Source organism: Trachurus japonicus, chromosome 16 (genome assembly GCF_045865225.1).
Source record: "Trachurus japonicus isolate A0001 chromosome 16, Traja_1.0".
NCBI lineage: Eukaryota > Metazoa > Chordata > Actinopteri > Carangiformes > Carangidae > Trachurus > Trachurus japonicus.
In genome coordinates this window covers 10,287,549-10,304,484 of record NC_140922.1, presented here as the reverse complement: position 1 = coordinate 10,304,484, position 16,936 = coordinate 10,287,549, and the positions used below count along the sequence as shown (strand labels likewise).

Genomic DNA, 16,936 nt, shown 5'->3' with positions numbered 1-16,936 from the left:
GATTCCACGATACTCTGGCGTAAAAAATAAATAAATACAGTATTAAAAAACAGATAGAAAAATAGTTTTATTTACAAAATATTTATATATCATTTTATATATATATATAAAAGTGCGTCCTTTTGTATCTTTTATCGCAATTGATATAAAATAATAATTCAAGAATGTTCAAGAAAGTGCTAAACGGAAATCAATATTACATAACAAATGTCATCATCAAGTAATGTTTGCTGTGTAAACTGAGCTAGCCCCCTTACCAAACGCACACGTGTTGAAGCTGTGTTTCGTTATGACAGCAGTAACTCCTGCACTATTTGGACATTAAAATCCCGTGCGGGATGTGTGTGTTCATGGGCGACTTCTTGGATGCTGAGAAGCTTTAGTAGGTAAGAAGTTGACTAAGCTAATTAGCTAATTCAGGTTAGCTTGATAGCTCCCTTCATCATGTGGCGAACGTGATGGCTCATGAATAAATAATCACTATGCCACTAAGTAGTTCATGTGACAACATTAACTATTGTGTTCATGGTGATTAGACCGTACATAAAAGCAGGTCTAACATTGAGATTTATCTTTGTGTTTCCTGAAGACATGAGTGGCCAAAGTTGTGCTCCTGGTGTCGGTGAAGGCATCACTCCACTCCAGCAGATGGTGGCGTCCTGCTCCGGAGCCATCCTCACATCTCTGTTTGGTGAGACTTAACATCTGTCATACGGTGTCATTTTCCCTTACAGGGGACTGGTGTTTGGTTCTTGTTTAGTTCATGTACGTTACGTAGTAACATTATACTGTTAACAACTCCCCATCATACATCATTGTTTTAACTTGGTTTCTGCTCTGTTGAGTGCGTTGTGAAAATCAGCTTCATAGGACTCTCAATAAAAATGAATGTAATAGTTATTTTGGAGAATTATTGTGTATTATATTGAAAGGTGTGTCCACCATGTAGACACCTATTGAATTAAGCCAGTTATTTTCAACAACACCACAAGTTACAGACTCATACTGTTGTTTGTTGTTGAATCAAGACTACTCTAAAACATTAGCGCTCTTCATAAAATGAGGGTAAATTGCAAAGCTAAAGTAATTTTAACAATGTGTACCTAACAGACAGTCAAATGAGTGCACAGTAAATCCACTCTAGTGAATGCCTCTCTGTTTTTACTTGCTAATAAAAGCATAGTGTCATTATCACAAGAGGAGCAATAAGCAAACATAGATGTGGTGAAAACGATACATGAATGTGGTTGCTGCTCTTGAACTGAACAAATGACACATGCACAGTTGTCACAATGTTATTTGTCTGCATTAAGTTTTAAACTTGTGTAAACATTTTCAGTCACACCTTTGGATGTTGTGAAGATCAGGCTTCAAGCACAAAAGACTCCCTTCCCCAAAGGTATAACCACTATAGATATGACTTGCAAACCTCCAGTGTTATATTTCATATTGCACCATCACCACAGTAAATGTTGGATGACCACATTGTGTTTTCAAAATTTAGGCAAATGCTTTGTCTACTGCAATGGACTGATGGACCACATATGTGTGTGTGAGAACGGCAACTCCAGGGCCTGGTACAAAGCCCCTGGTCACTTCAATGGCACACTGGTAAAAACTCTGACATAACTTTTGCTTGTAACCGTTCACTATTCACTGTTCAAGCTTGTAGTCTGTTGTTCCCTGTCCCATTCGCTGTAGTTAGTGATAGAGCCTATTCCTGTCGGTGCGAGGCAGATCTGATATGATAGAAAATCCACTTCCTGCACTGACTCTACACTCTGTTCTCTCTGCAGGATGCATTTGTAAAGATAATACGGGGAGAGGGAATAAAGGCATTATGGAGTGGTCTACCACCAACCCTGTGAGTAAGAAGTCTTGTGTTATCATATTGGTACCCCCAATTATAAATCATGTTCATTCACCTATTTGTGTTGTGGAATAATTTGTTAAGAAACTCTCTGTGTTGCCTCTAGTGTGATGGCAGTTCCAGCCACAGTGATCTACTTCACGTGTTACGACCAGCTGTGTGCAGCGCTCAGGGTCAGGATGGGCTCCTGTGCTGAGGAGGCTCCTCTCCTGGCCGGAGCTATCGCTAGAGGTGAGCTGTGCTGCCTGCTGTCCCTACACTGAAGACAAGAGCACCAGCTATAACACCATTTAATATTGTCTATATTTAGTCAGTGTTTACTGAATGGAATATTTTCATTTAATGAAAATATACCTTGTTGAAATCATTTAGTTTATCTCATTTAAAACAGTGTCTTGATAATGTTGGAGGTTTAATTACCTGAATAATTTCAAAGGGCAGCCACATATACTTTTTGCCCTACAGCCTGTGTTTATCTGTAATTTCATCTGATGGTAGATTTAATTTTGAAAACGCTCTGTGCGATACTGTGACCCGGACTGTCTGACTTTGAATCTCTTTTTAATAAGTCGGCGACGTGTTAATATTTTCATTAGTGATGTACATTTTCAAATGAAATGATCCAACAAACTGAGAAATGGTTTTCACTGATGACAATCACATTAACTGTAACTGACAGAAATTGTGTTTTCTTTGTTTGCCCTTTTCTGTTGAGCACATAGAGTAAGATGTGTCTTTATTAAACATTTCACGCCTGTTTTGTCTTGGTCCGGTGCATGCCAGTGGGTTCGGCGACCGTGATCAGCCCTCTGGAGCTAATCCGCACCAAGCTGCAGTCTCAGAAACAGTCGTACAGGGAGCTGACGGACTGCATCCGCTCAGCAGTGGAGACGGAGGGCTGGCTGTCTCTGTGGCGAGGTCTGGGACCCACGCTGCTCCGAGACGTTCCCTTCTCAGCCATGTACTGGTACAACTACGAGAAGGGCAAGAGCTGGCTGTGTGAACACTACAATACCAGAGAAACCACCTTCACCATCACCTTCATATCTGGAGCTGTGTCTGGCTCTGTAAGTGCCTCAGCAGGAGAACTTGACAGAAACCGTCGCTCTAATCACGTGAACTGTCGACCGCTGTTTGCTAATTCCTATTTCCGTCCGTTTCTTTCAGATTGCATCCATCGTTACGTTACCTTTTGATGTTGTCAAAACAAGACGGCAGCTGGAGCTGGGAGAACTACAAGCAAAGAACTGTAAATATGGCATTAATGATTTCCTGTCGTTTAAATTAGAATATACTTTCAAAGTTTAAAAACTTTCATTGAATTCCAACCAGGCGTCCATGTAGCTCAGGGGTAGTCTATCTCTGCAGTTGCCAGGGGATATTTTGACCATTTTTAAAAAAAAAATACAAAGTCCATATCCACATATTTTGTTCGAGAGGAAAATCAATACATGAATAGGATTACAGTTTTATGTCATTGTACTCTGAGAACCACAAGCCACCGCAGTTTGAAGCAGAAAATGAACTGAACAACTGAAATTAACATATTTGCAACATGACAAATGAAACTGATGAGTTAGCATGAACTCATCTGACATAACAAAGGGCCTGGAACCACCGTTCTACACACACTGTCACTTCATCTATTGTGTTCAGATGTCAAAGGGAGTTACTGGGTTGACTGGTGTTCTTGTCTTGTCAGTGTCATCTCAGGTCTCATCCTCCACCTTCAGCGTCATGAGCAGGATTGTGGCACAGGACGGTGTCGGTGGTCTGTTTGCAGGTAGGCACTCTGGTGGTATTTTGTGAACTATAGTTGTATTTTGCATAATAATACGCCAACCTCTTCTCTACCATCTCTCTGCCAGGTTTCCTGCCCAGACTGATCAAAGTGGCCCCGGCCTGTGCCATCATGATCAGCACGTATGAGTTTGGAAAGGCCTTTTTCCGCAAACACAACCAGGAGAGCATACTCAGACCACTGCAGACCAGCAACACCTGAAAGCATCTCTTCTCTTCAAACTGAACAGCACTATGACTACTGCAAAACTGTATCTGCACAGAAGATGCTAATGTTGCCAAATTGAAACAAAGACAAGCAGAAATGGGAGTGGGGGAAAAAAATCCTTTTCTGCATGACAAATTATAGATGATTGAAATTTATATGAAAACCTTTTTATTACAGTATTTATAATTTAATATTCTATAGTTATATGTTCACTGCTTTAAATCCTATACGCACAACTGAAAAGAAAAATGTTTTTTTTATCTGTTCAGTGATCAAATCACATGTTGTTAGGTGCATTTAGCAGCCAGCAGATGGCAGCCACGGTCCTGTTGATAATACCTTATTTCCCTGATCCCTTATCCATGATTACGTGCACTGAGCCTGAAGTCCTTAACATTAGAAATAAGATTCATCCTAATTTTATTCCTCTGTGTCAGTGTTTCTCCACAACCCAAGAGAGGATCTCCATGTTTTTGCACTTGCGCTCTAATCCTTTGTCACCAGTTTAGTGCCATGAGTGTCAAGTGTTGAATGTTTCGTTTTTTCCAGAGACTACAAAAGACAGTCGACATTTCTTTTCATTCCTTGATGTTGTTCAAGGTCTATCATTACTATACCCATTCATTGTGTTGAACCACTCAAGATAACAATAACAAAACAATCACTGTTTTAGCAAGTGGAGTTTATTCAAAATGAAGCATAAAAAGGCAAACAAAACATTAAAACATCTGCTGTCTGTGCAAATGACTGCTGGAACGAGCTAAAGGCAAAGTCATGAGTTCAGTGGTGCTGAGGTACTTGGCTCGTTGCCAATAATTCAATTACTCTACACTGATGATCTGCAAATACACTTGTTTCTGATTCTCAGGATATCTCTCGAAAGATATGAATTAATCCGAACACAGGTCAGTATTCAGAATTCAAACTGTGCTATTGTTGTGATAAGCCATAAAAACAAAGTGCTGCATTTGAACAGTTAAAGGGAATAAGAACAATTGTCTAAAGCTTAACCCAAAACTGAAGTGTGGATGTTAATCATAGTGGTCATTACCTGAGAACAAAGCACGTGATACTGCATTACGCACAACATCTGACAACATTAAAGAAAAAACTCTGATGTAGGTCTGATGAACATTTACACCTGAGAACAAAATGTGAGACTACATTATGCAAAACACCAATGTGAAGGTACCGTCACCATCATGAATCAAAGAAATGAGTGGATTAAAATTTTTAAAAAATGGCATTAAGTGGCAGCAGTAACGGCACAGAGGATATTAAAGGACCCTTTTGACCGCAGGTAACACTTTGTGGTGAGAAACGAGATCAAACACTGACAAAGACTTTTAACACTGTTCTATGTTTTCTCCTAAACTCTGATCCGATACCGTTGGTATCTTCAGCATGCAGTAAAACCACCGTAGAGAGTCGTGAAGACACACTAGCTCATCATTGTCTTCTCAATACTGTAAAATGACAAGGAAATTCATACATAACTGTCTATTACTTTTAATTCATTTTCAAGAGAGAAACAAAACTGATGCGTCACAGGTAAAAAAAAACAAAAAAACACCAACAAAACAATAAAACAACAAACACATACTGATGAATCTTATAAAGCACACCAGACTTTGGGCACTGTCTCAACTCAAAGGTACTTTTTTTAGGACTTACTTATTCAGTCACAATTCAAAGAACATGCTACGCCAGCTTCTCAACTTTCAGTCCTGTCGTCCGTCTGTTAAAGCTCCGAGCTCCACAAACAGAGCATGAACCTGTACAAATCAAAATCACCTACACTGAGAAATTTCCTGGATTGTCTGGCCCGGTTGTTTCTAGCTTTACGCCGTCTTATGAGGGAGTGACGCCTGGGCTGCTGATCTCCGTCGCAGGACTGGCCAGACACTCGCTGGACTTCAGGCTGGCCAGAGACTTGTAGCTGGCGACGGAGGTCAGGGAGCCACACAGACCTCGTAGAGAAGGAGTTTCCTCTTTATCTGAGAGAGATGATACACATGGTTAGTGCACAAGCCAGAGAGCAGACCTTCCTGACAGCAGCAGCAGCAGCAAGCAGCACTTGTTGGGAGCAGATGTACCTTGGTGGAGCCACTGTGTGCCGCTCGGCCTGGCCTCCAGACTCAGTGTGTGTGACGGTTCAAGAGACGTCTGGGAGAGACTCATGTCCGCAGACAGCTGCTCCAAACTCTGGAAGCTCTTCCTGCAAAAACAACAGCAGACCAGAATAAAGAGTGAATCTAAAGTGATTTTATTATTTAATTGAAGTCATTTAATAAGCTAAAACTCTAACATCTGCTGAGCCAAGTTCAGAAATGAGAGTTAGTAATTGACATAATAATAATAAAAATCAGCAGAAACTCATCTACATACTCATCCCACTGTCCTGTGTTCTTCCTGTACAGCAGCGTGTCCAAGGCAACGGCGTTGGCATCCAGGGCGACAGGAGACGGCCACTGATTGGTCAGATGAGCTGTCAACTCCTGTCTGGACCGCAAATCATTGTTCTTCAGCACTGTCCTAAAAACAACAGTCAGTGTCCACACTAGAAACATTTTATTGACTGAAATGAAATCCAAATATCTATAAAAAGAAAAAAGAAAAACAGCAGCAGTGATAAATATAAGAGGTATAAGTGCAAAAGAAAAAAAAAAAAGGTTTGGATTGATAGTGCCCCCCCCCCTCCTCCCAAACTGAGAGAATGTTTTCTCACTCATGAGAAATTTTATAGAAACACAAATTGCTGCATTTCCTCTTAGCTAAAAGCAGCCGTGAGTGCAACTGACTCAACAACACACAAATAACAAACCACCGGCAACCTCCAGAGTCTTGCTGCGTCCTGAATGTCAAATTCACAGCTGGATCCGCTGCCAAGTCGTCCTCCAGCTTATCATCACCAACCTCACATAAACTCATGGACAAACAACACAAACACACACAAGCACAGAGGAAAATGAGCTCACAGCTGATCCTGTAGCTCCAGTATGATGAACTCAAGCTGTTCCTTCTCCAGTGTGTGGGAGAGATGTGTGTCTGCTAGGTTTTGCTGGAGAGCTTTGTTATGAGACACGGCCTCCGACAGCTGGGCTTCTCGTAGACGGACCAGCTCTTCCAGGTAACCCTGAGGTACACAAACACACACACGCTGTTGTCTGCTTGTTTGTTTAATGCCAGGAAGGCACTGCTGTGTGAAAACACAGCTTAATTCTTTGTTTTGGCTCGAAGCGAATCACAGAGCAGAGAGCTGCAGCCACACAGGAAAGACCTATTACACATTTAAATGCAAGAAATAAAACCAAGCTGAGTGTGTGTGGGTTAAATCAAATCGCTCTACCCAGGACTCAGTTCCTCCTGGCATTTTACTGAATATTATGCAGGCATCAAGGAAAATGTCACACTGGCATATATTACCATCCAATTGAATTATCAAGAAATAACACTCATATTGAAATAGACATACCTTCTGCTCTAGTGCCAAGCGATACTTCTGCTCAAAGCGTTTGCACTTGCTGACCAAGTTGCTCTGCTCGGTGAAGATGGAGGCGGCCGTGGCCGTTTTGTCCGGTGTACTGCTCTCACTGCCGCTGCTCCCCAGAGTCCTCATCTCCTCCTCGTCGCTGCTGATGCTGTCTGCGCTGCAAAGTGAACAGCGGCGTGTCTCAAGTTAGCACAAATCCCGCACGGCTGTGACAAGCAGCTAAATCTCTCCTCTCTGCTGGGACAAATATCCCCCGAGTAAAGCTGAGTTTTGCATTTCATAGATAAAACTAGTTTGCTGTAGAAAACAATGTAAACACAGGGCTAATGTTTATCCCCATAAAAATCTAACTTTATAACATCAAATGCTGCACACACATGAGGAGACGAAGGCTGTTTGACCTGTGCCTGGTGCTGAAACGAAGTCCAATGAACTAACAGGATATGGGCTAATAATATAACTCATATTTGTCTGAACAACAGCCCTTTCTTTTAGTTATTTCTCCAATATCTTTATAATGCAACACATAAAACATTATGTAAATGTTTGCCAAAGAAGGATGAACATAAAAAGCTGAACATCTGTTTTATAAACTCAGTATTCTTAAATGAATCAGAAATCAAACATAATGAAAAAATATGAGAATTCTTTTACACCCTGCCTGCAAAACATGTAATCGCTGACCCCCTACACTAAAATACACTGATTAACTGTGTGTAACTGGTGTTATTCGACCTGACATACTTCTGAATGAACTTCAGGTAAGGCGTGTAGTCAATCACAGCAGGGCAGCTGCCGTCCAGACCTTCCCCTTTCAGACAGAAGCTGTAAAAGAGAAGATGCAAGGGAGGATGGGAAATCAAAGCATCATAAACCTGCCATTCTACAGTATATGGCTAAATGTAACACAGACTTATAAAAGCCTGTAGTGTAATGGTAAAGGCTTTGTAGCATGTTATCTGCTTCGTGCACAGGCACTCATGTTCTTAGGACTTTTACAGCTTCAATAATTGTTTTAACTGGGCTCAGAGGGATGCTAAGTGACTTGAAAATGTTATTTCAACCATGACCTGACTTTTGAATCTCATTTTCAAACAAAAACATTTTTTATTGGTTGCTTTGTCTTTGTCTAATGCAGGTTATGCCACAAAGGTGGCAGCGATACTCTTTGTGTAAAAGAGAAGCAGCCACTGAAGCATTCATTGTCGACACTGAGTGAGAAACAGCAGAACATGATTAGCACCTGAAGTCGATGGTGTTGAGGCCAATTAGCGTGTCAGCTAAAAGCCCCGCCTCCTCCCCCAGGATGATCGCTCCGTCGTCATAAAACCTCCTGAAGTCAATACACGTGCACTTGTCAGTGGGACATGAATTCAGCTCACATTTAGACAACTGAGTGAAAATTATAAGGAAAGCACAAAGGATGAGATGTGAACACTGAGGTCAAATATAAGAAGTCTAAATTAACATGTAGTACACTAGCTTTGAAAAGCCATCTGTGGTGTGGAAATGGGGGATAAATATGTGTGTGTTATGACAACATTAAGACCTGGTGGTTTTGAAGTCCCTCAGTGCAGATGAGATGTATTCTGACAGTCTCTTCTCCATCAGGACCACTCTGATCCACGCCCTGCCCTGCTGACACAGGAAGAAAACATTGGCCTGGTTGTAGAAATATTTTACCATCAGCCAATAACACACTATACTGGAAAAAACTAAGAGTCTACAAAACTACAGGAACATTTTGGCCTGCCTGCTTCGTAGGATTTCTCCTTTAAACACAATGAATGTCTGCACAATCTCTCTGCCGAGACATTTCAGCCTGACATTATGCACTAAGAATTAAAGGCCACAAATGCTTTGATTTACTGGCTGTTAATGACATGTCATGCTAAAGCCGTTAAACCCCCTTTTTTCAAGCTTTACTTGAATTAAAACTTCAGAAAGTCATTTGTAAGCTCAGCAGGTCTCATGACTGAAACCTCCACACAATGTTGACATTTTAAAATTGGGTCTTTCTATTTAACCCTCCTGCTGTCCTCCTGGGTCAAGGAAGGAAGGAAGGAAGGACAAAGGGATAGAAGGAAGGAAGGACGAAGGGAAAGAAGGAAGGAAGGAAAGAAGAACAAAGTGAAAGACAGAAGGAAGGATAAAGGGATAGAAGGACGGAAGGACAAAGGGAAAGGAGGAAGGAAGGAAGGACAAAGTGAAAGATGGAAGGAAGGATAAAGGGATAGAAGGAAGGAAGGACAAAGGGAAGGAAGGAAGGAAGGAAGGAAGGAAGGAAGGAAGGACAAAGGGAAAAAAGGAAGGATAAAGGGATAGAAGGAAGGAAGGACGAAGGGAAAGAAGGAAGGAAGGAAGGAAGGACAAAGTGAAAGACGGAAGGAAGGATAAAGGGATAGAAGGAAGGAAGGACAAAGGGAAAGAAGGAAGGAAGGAAGGAAGGAAGGAAGGACAAAGGGAACGATGGGAGGAAAGAAGGAAAGATAGATGGAGGGAGGGAACAGATTGGGTCAAAAAAAGAAGGAAGAAGTAAGGATGAAGGGAAGGAAGGGAGGGAAGCAAAAAGGATTGTGGAAAGAAGGAAAGGAAAAGGGAAGGAAAGAAAGATGGTGGGAGGGAACAGACCTGGTCAATTGGATCAAAAGAGGAAGGAAGAAGAAGTAAGGACGAAGGGAAGGAAGGAAGGAAGGAAGGAAGGAAGGAAGGAAGGAAGGAAGGAAGGAAGGAAGGAAGGAAGGAAGGAAGGGGAAAAGGATTGTGGAAAGAAGGAAGGGAGAAAGGAAGGGTGGAGGAAGGGTGGAGGAAGGGAACAGATTGGGTCAATTTGACCCAGAAGGACAACAGGAGGGTTAAACACAGATTTCTCCAAGTTCATGACCCAAGAGAGTGCGAGACAGCGAGTCTTGTTCTCACCTTCACCGTCTGCAGAACAATATTAACTCCAGTTGTTTGTTCTCTTGCCCGCAGGGTAAGACTGAGTCACATTGTTTGAGCCTGTGTGTCCTTTACTTCTTATTTTTTTGACCGTGTTGCCTTTATTTTTCTAAGAGGATAATGCAAAGTAAGCCAAAGTAGTAAATGCCAGATCCTGCATTCCTGCTGTCGGTCAAAATTTGGGATCAAAGCACAAGACGCAGTACCATGTATATAAAAAAAATCACGTTGCTCATATCTCTCAGTGTTTGGCTACATTTGCTAAATAAAGAAATTACTAAATTTTGCAGTTGTTTTAGAAATCCAAGTTCTTTTGTTCCCTGCTGCCCGAGGTAATTTAATTAAGGCATTACCAGTATTAAATCTGATACACTTCCACCCAATACCACAGGATGGTGTTAGCCTCACCTTAGCTCTTGATGATCGCACATTCTCCATGCTCTCAATGCTTCGAATACAATTATGAGGGACTTTACTGCAGGCTGCTTTTATGTAATCCCAGAAACTCCTAGGACTCTCATAGCCGAACCACGTGGTCTGACCTGAGGAATAGACGGAAATAGAAATTGATACATGTGTGAATCTGAACTGATACTGCCGTGTATCGTTGCCTTAAAAATATATACATAATTACACATGCTTGTATAAGTTAATCACCTGCTTGTTTGGATGAATTTTACGTAATACATTTTTATATATCTGCATGTGGAAATGAGGAGCAGTTTTTTTGTTTTTTTCTTACCTTTGAGGCGATGATTGAAGATGTGCTCCAGGATGGAGACAAAATTAATGAACTCTGGAGATGAGTCATCTATTGTCTCAAAGCATGAGCGGTCCAGCAGAGTCTTCACTGAAAACCTAAACACAAGAGATGATGATGCCCACACTGGTTACTAAACCTGCAGGTCTATCATGTTTTTTGCTACAGTGACATCTAAGTATCCACACACAGTGACAGACTAGTATCTCTGTTGCTGCCTGTTCCCAGACTGAATGATGTCAAATTAAGTCAAACACGCACAAGGACAAACAGACAAAAAGAAGAGGAATCATCCTAATTAACATAAGACAAACACTTGACACCAATCACTAGACAAAGAAAACAAACACACCTGGGCTCTACGGTGGTAATGAGACATTGATTAATCTCTTGTGATGAAAGCAGTCATAATGTGCAGCCCAGTACGACAGTCATGTGCACCGACTGACTCTGCTTAATCTGGTTTCAACTAATTAGGCAGGAAGGAGAGTTAATGGACGAGGCTGCAGTGAGTGCTGGTGTGCGTGCGTGCGTCTGTGGCTGTGCCTTTGTTTTACCTATATTTGTGGGGTCCAGACCATGGAGTCCACTGTACTTGTGTGCATGGACCAAGACATTGGACTTGGGTCTTAAAGCATTAGACCGAGAACAAATGTAGTAAGAAAAGTGTGCCTGTGTGTGTGTGTGTGTAGATCTTAAAGTCAAAATTAAATAATCTGACTTCACATCTCACCCTGCTTCTCTATCTCGTTGCCTAGCAGCAGGCTGACCACAGTGTGTGCGCTTCCTGTGAAAGAAGCCAAAAACTAATACTGATGTTTTTATTATCTTTCCATTACCCTAACTGAATTAACTTTAAGGTCAGACAGCCCAAGATTTAACATGTAAACATTGTCGATAAATGACCACCTATACAGAGCCCGTTGCTAAGTAACTGACTACGGTTATCATCATTATTTCTTCCCCTCTCAAAACAAATACTGAATGAATTGATTTCTGAAGTTCACACCACGCTTATGAATGAGAGAAATAACTAACTTGTAAGGTTTAAACTGAACAACAAATGGTTTCTCTAACCAACAGAGTAAACAAGGCGCTGCTCTAGGTCATCATTACTTTATCTGATTTGATTTCCTTTATCATGGAGGACATATTGTCATGTCATAGCAGAAAAAGCACAGGTGTAAATAACAAAATCAATGATGACCCAACAGCATCTAGGTTTACTGGGACACTTGGATAGAAGAGAGACACCTGATGCCTTTCCTACGATGGTAAGCCAATGTAACTCATGTGAAAAAAGGCCAGTTGTGTAGGTGTATGCAAATTACGCTCACTTCTCAGGTAACCATGTTCCTTTCAGCTTGAACAGATATCATTACAAATCCTCTTAGAGAGCACTGCTTCATGTTGCTGCTCTTCTCTTTGGCCTGTAGCGGAAGTACGGTTTGTCTTGTATTCACTCTCAGTGTCCACGTTCATTTTGCTCATTTCCCTTCACACCCAGATGTATTAAATAAATCAGAACTTCAGGTTTTATCTATACTAAGGAAACAGTGATTGAATTAATGAATTAAAAATTACACATTTGTCTCCCGGGGCTTTACATACAATACCCTCTGTGTCTTCAACCCTTACTTCGAATGTAGATCCAAAAAATAAAATCCTTTAACCAGGAAAAAAATTTAAATAAAAAGAAATCTCAGTAAAGGCCTGCGTCACGGCATCACATGAATAACCTCTATCCTCCATTAGCACCATGAGCTTGACAACGTCAGCTAATTCCCAGTACCGCTGTGCTCAGTGTCGACTTCAGAGGGGGTGTAGTCAGCCAGAGAAAGTGAAAACACCTACGCAGGTGTGCAGCTTATTAATAGGCCTATATGGAGATCCATTTAAAGCAACACTGCAGGTTAATGTTGACAAATTGTTGAGAAAAGGTTAAAGCAGAAGTAAGCAGAATGTTTGTGTTAATATAAGTCTTAAATAGTTATATCTTCTTATGGCAATCACTTATATATACAGTAGAGTGTTTGGTCTGAAACACGGGTCTGTCAGTCACTCTGCTCTGCTGTAAGCCGAGGAGAAAACTTTCCTTGTATCCTACAACCTTTATCCAATGAGGAGAGAGAACGGCATAAAGGGGCGGTCCTCTCTGTGTGTGCAGCCAAGGGATGCGCCTGAATGTGGTGACGTAGGGACGAGGACCAATAGATCCATGACGAGGGCGGGGACTGCTAACTCCATCGGCTGACAAGAAGTTAGCCAAAACGACCGGATCGCTTACTTGTGCTTTAAATAAACAAAACAATAATGACAATAATGATGCCATATTGCAACAAAACCTAAGCAGATTCGGGACACTTGTCAGGTAAACCAGCACTTCTCACAGCTCACTATAGAGACAAGTGTGATGTGTTGTGAAATATCACAGAAACATTTATCACCACATCAGAAACAAGTAAAGACACACACACATATGGACTACTGCAGAAAAAAAGAGATCAAGTTCATGCCATGCCAAGTCAAACATTCATAGAGTAACTATTTGCTAAATCTTCACATTTTACACAATGAAGATCATTTCTACTAGTTTAACCTGGTGCAGCGTAGTGTGTCTATACTTCTGACTGACAGTGTATACAAAAATAGAAACAGCGATGTTTGCAGTGTCAGTTACAGCAAACGCGCAGTCCAAACACTAAAACCTGCAGGGTACAGTATATGATGAAATATGAAGCTGCTGTCTTCAGTCACAGCTCCTCAGTGTTAAATGTTCATAATGGAATTATGGTTCTTAATGTATTTTGACCCCTGCTGGATCTCATCAGCCGTGACAGAACAGACGCTCTACAGAGTTATGAGACAAATAAAAAACAAGTGGCATCTATTTAACTGCAGTTGTGTTTAAGGCAGATACAACAACATCCTGTCTTCCCTCTCACACTCACTTCCAGCAGTGATCTAAGTGTAATTTCTCTGTAGCCGCCTGCTGCTGGGCCGGTCAATATGAACTCACACTGTGCAGACAAACACTGTCCAAATCCACTGAACTTTATATGCTAGCCAAGATCTACTGTTTCCAGTGAAACTGTATAGAAAAATGAGTATAAAACACCCAGAAATAGTGTTTAACCATCATGTCTACAGTAAACATGAGAGACGAAATCTGTTGCTAAGGCTGCAAACTAATAAGTCTGCATGTTCTTTTCTGGTTTAATTATTTTATCTATGAAACACTAGAGAAGAGCATGATAACAATTTTACGGCACCCATGTGACATTCAAAGTGTTTTCTCTAGCCATCCCACAGCCCAAACAGTACTCATTTTTATATTAAGCTGGGACCGGAGAACATTTGGCACTCTTAAAAGAAAAATAACTGATCAATTATGGAAATGTTAATTTCTGTTTTTCTGTTTATTGACTAATCTTTTCTACTGTATGTTTCACTTTTCTTGGTGACATACTTCTGTTTTCTCTTCAGATATTTTTGCCAACTCTCATCTCTCTGCACCTTGTGCCAATCAGTGAGTTGATGGTTTGTGTGGAGGCAGCAGAAAGAGGCGGGAAATGACCAGACTGGTCAGCCAGGAGCATCTGTTTGGTGACAGAAATGGAGGGAGCCCGATCACAAACAGTCACACCTGACCAGACCGAAGCCTGAAAACGTTGTTGGTTTTAATCCCATAAAACCACTGAGCAGACTCCAGTTGGAGCAGATGGTGGACTCAGTTTGGTTTTTGATCTGTTACATTTAACATGGTGCCAGTAGCAGAAACAAGCACACACACACACACACACACACACACCTCCTGATCTTCCCTTTTTCTCTGACTCTTTCTACTTATCTGTTTCAAACGCACCACAGGGACTGTCAGTCAGTTACTGACATCTGCCAGCAGCACAGAAAGGACCACAAATCAATACTCTGAGCAGAGAGCTTTTCACTTCAGCTGACACAGAAACAAGGAGAGAGAGACAGGCCACCTGCGTAGGCTATAGGCTACAAAATCTGTCACCCATCCACCAGTGAACTCTGTTTACCTCGCAGGACTGCACTGAAGAATCAAAATAATCACGGCGAGAAAAGCAATAACCTTAAACATGGCTTTAAAAAGATCCCCTGACACTTGATACATGGCAGTCAGTAGTCAAGAGAATTTACATAATGGAAAAGATAACTTTTATGTTGAGACTCCAAAACACACAATTTGCAGAGCGATGGGCACCACGGCTGATAATAGTGGGTGAGGAATGGGGTTAGGTGAAAGCCTATCAACCTGCACCGGGGCCAAGAACTGTGAGAGTTGTTTCTTTTACATTGTCATTGTTGTCTTTGTTTTATGATCTAGCAGAATGTTTTTAAAAATTCTATCTATCTTATCATTTATCGAGATTCTTGTTGTATATTCACCAAAAATACCCAATGTATGCAGTGATTTCTAGATCCTTTGTCTTTAAATTTGAGTGTAAGAAAAAAATATTAGGAACAAGTAGACTTTCTTGCCCCACTTCCTGCAAGTGTTTATGAAAAGTGTTCTGACAATTTACAGCAAATATCTTTGCAGTCAAAGGAGCATAAAACTGTGGGGGGGGGGGGAAATACAACAAAAACAATTTGTAGTTTATTTTAGGTGGTTAATTAAAAAATGTTTGCAAGATTAGGACTACAGCAGTTAGCATTTGTGAAATCCAGCGCTTTAATAATCCTATTTTTTTTTTAAGGTAATCAACAGTGAAATGCAATTGCATGGATGTTTGATAGATTGTTGTAGAGGCTGCTGTAAATGTGAATGAGTGGGAATGAATGACAAAGACTATTTAAGATATTGCACACAGGGCAGGAGCATTTTAGCTACCTGAGGTCGCCCAGCTAGTTAAATCATAATAGGCTATGTACACAGACTTCCTGTCTGCACCTATGAAGTCATAGCCTATGTTTAATTAATCCTGGGGTCGGGGGGTTGCAGACCAGCTCCCTTTTAAAGCTGTGACCTCAGAAAAACGCTTACGTCTCCAATGATCACTAAATAAATCTGTCGTCAGAAATCCAGCTGCAGACGCTGTTTCACCCTCCCTGTCATGCACAAGAGAAATCAGTGTGAGGATTTCCCACCTGCACACCGTCAGCAGGTTCCTCCTCTCCACCGCGGCGCTTCTCACTACTCCCCGCTTTCGGATGAGGTGCAGCCCCACGCCGAGCGACGCCATCCGTGGCTTGAGGCAGGAAGGACGGCGAGCTGCAGTCGCGGCTCCGCTCCCTCCGCAGCAGCAGGGCAGGACCAGCGTCTCCGTCAGCCCGAGGAGCAGCGCTGCACCGCCGGAGGAGGGGGAGGACAGGCTGTGTGTGTGTGTGTGTGTGTGTGTGTGTGTGTGTGTGTGTGTGTGTCACACACACTGAGCAAGTGGTGCAGGACTTCCTGGGGAAACTTTCAAAATAAATGCTCGTGTACCTACCAACTCCACAATACAAAAATGTAGCCTATAAGTTTTTGTTTTACGTAGCCTATTCACGCATTGGCATTAGGTAAGAAAATAAGTCTCACTTCACATAAGCCTTACCTACTTCAGGTAAATGCTGTTGAGACAGTGGTCCACAAATAGGCTATAGGCTACGGGATGTTAGGCTGAAATGTTATATTTTGTGTGAAATGTTATATTTTGGAGTCCTATGACATATGACTAACACTTAACAGTTTTAGGGACATTGCAGTCTATTATGATCATTTCCAGGGTTAATTTTGGAAATAAAATAGCTAGGCTAATTCAGCACTTCTCTATTAGAATTTATTGTGTGTAAATTGTAAATAACAATTGTTATTGTGTGTAAAACAACAACAACAACAACAACAACAACAACAAC

The 16,936-nt window shown here is 41.4% G+C and overlaps 2 protein-coding genes across 3 annotated transcripts; one reads left to right on the top strand and one right to left on the bottom strand.

Annotated features, from left to right (window-relative positions):
• The first annotated feature begins 198 nt into the window (after nucleotides 1-198).
• On the top strand, nucleotides 199-4,127 carry slc25a40 (solute carrier family 25 member 40). The gene is made up of 10 exons (XM_085801223.1): nucleotides 199-386; nucleotides 590-691; nucleotides 1,340-1,399; nucleotides 1,505-1,611; nucleotides 1,797-1,864; nucleotides 1,977-2,101; nucleotides 2,654-2,937; nucleotides 3,038-3,119; nucleotides 3,573-3,653; nucleotides 3,739-4,127. The coding sequence occupies exons 2-10, from the start codon at nucleotides 592-594 to the stop codon at nucleotides 3,870-3,872; spliced, it is 1,041 nt and encodes a 346-aa protein (XP_085657349.1). The 5' UTR covers nucleotides 199-386; nucleotides 590-591; the 3' UTR covers nucleotides 3,873-4,127.
• Nucleotides 4,128-4,539: 412 nt separating this feature from the next.
• Nucleotides 4,540-16,416, bottom strand: rundc3b (RUN domain containing 3b). 2 transcript variants are annotated; one of them, XM_085801221.1, is made up of 11 exons: nucleotides 16,190-16,416; nucleotides 11,054-11,169; nucleotides 10,720-10,853; nucleotides 8,921-9,006; nucleotides 8,615-8,704; nucleotides 8,116-8,196; nucleotides 7,354-7,528; nucleotides 6,857-7,014; nucleotides 6,267-6,413; nucleotides 5,975-6,096; nucleotides 4,540-5,875 (listed from the first exon to the last, which is right to left on the bottom strand). In XM_085801221.1, exons 1-11 carry the CDS (start codon nucleotides 16,282-16,284, stop codon nucleotides 5,730-5,732), a joined length of 1,350 nt encoding a protein of 449 aa, XP_085657347.1. In that variant the 5' UTR covers nucleotides 16,285-16,416; the 3' UTR covers nucleotides 4,540-5,729. The 2 variants fall into 2 exon arrangements, with proteins under 2 accessions (XP_085657347.1, XP_085657348.1); XM_085801222.1 differs by having other exon boundaries at nucleotides 6,267-6,380; nucleotides 16,190-16,407.
• Between the last annotated feature and the right edge of the window lie 520 nt (nucleotides 16,417-16,936).